This window comes from Monoraphidium neglectum (genome assembly GCF_000611645.1).
Source record: "Monoraphidium neglectum strain SAG 48.87 unplaced genomic scaffold scaffold06005, whole genome shotgun sequence".
Lineage (NCBI taxonomy): Eukaryota > Viridiplantae > Chlorophyta > Chlorophyceae > Sphaeropleales > Selenastraceae > Monoraphidium > Monoraphidium neglectum.
Genome location: NW_014007628.1, coordinates 1,746 through 2,659, shown reverse-complemented (window position 1 = coordinate 2,659; position 914 = coordinate 1,746). Strand labels below are relative to the sequence as shown.

General features: G+C 72.8%; 1 protein-coding gene across 1 annotated transcript in view; it reads right to left on the bottom strand.

Annotated features, from left to right (window-relative positions):
* MNEG_16121 (hypothetical protein) overlaps nucleotides 1–594 on the bottom strand; it is a gene marked incomplete at both ends in the record, with an annotated part of 1,559 nt that extends 965 nt beyond the window's left edge. The window contains 2 exons of the mRNA XM_014035409.1: nucleotides 61–245; nucleotides 534–594. Of these exons, the coding sequence (XP_013890863.1) occupies nucleotides 61–245; nucleotides 534–594 (246 nt within the window). The remainder of the gene's footprint in view (nucleotides 1–60; nucleotides 246–533) is intronic.
* Between the last annotated feature and the right edge of the window lie 320 nt (nucleotides 595–914).

Sequence of the window (914 nt, the reverse complement as noted above, 5' to 3'; positions counted from 1 at the left end):
GGGGGGGGGGGGGGGGGGTGTTGGAACGCGGCGTGTGAAACATGAGCGGCCGCAGCTCACCGCCGCGTATTGCTCCGAATCGACCGGGAAGAGCGTCCAGCCCCCGTGCCCGCTCTCCCACCAGCCCCGCTCCGCGCGCGGCTGCAGCTGCCGCACGGTCTCCCGCTGCGCCGGCGTCTGCCGCGCGGGCGGGACGACGTCCATGGACGCGCCGGGCCCGTTGCCCCCGCGGCGCACCAGGAGCGCTGCGGGGTCCGGTTTGGGGGCAGAGATGTTAGCGAAGGGGTACCCTGATTCCTGCTAAGCTCAAGCACAATCGAACAAGAGAGGCGGGGCCGGAAGAGGGCACCCGCCACGCGCACGCGAGCGGCGAGGCGAGATGCAGCCAGCACAGGGGCCGAGCGCCGGCGGCCCGGCGCAGCGAGCAAGCCGGGGCGCGCTTGTGCAGTGCCGGAAGTGGGGGCAGAGTAGTGCAGTGCAATTCAGTGCTCGGCGGTGGCGCTGCGCGCGGTTTGGACAGACCGTCCACTCACCAATCGGCTTGTCCATCTCGACCTTGGCCAGGCGGCATTCAAACAGCAGGCCGAGCTCCATGGTGCTGTCGGGGGCGAGGGGCGGCAAACAGGGGGACAGGGAGAGATCGTGAGGGCAGCGGGGAGGGCGGCGTCACGCGCGGCCGGCGGCCGATATTAGTGGGCCGGGGTGGCAGCGCCTTTGCCGGCGCCGCTCGTGGCAGCGCAGGCTGGCAAGTACCCCCTAGTGCCGTCTAGCCACCCGTCCCCCCTCCGCTGACCAGTCCCGACAGCCGGCCCCAACGGGCAGCCCCCTGACGCCCAAACGCCCCAGCCCTCCGCCCTCGCACCCAGCCGCACCCCCGCCCGGCGGGCTGTGTCGGCCCGCCCTGGCCCACCCAA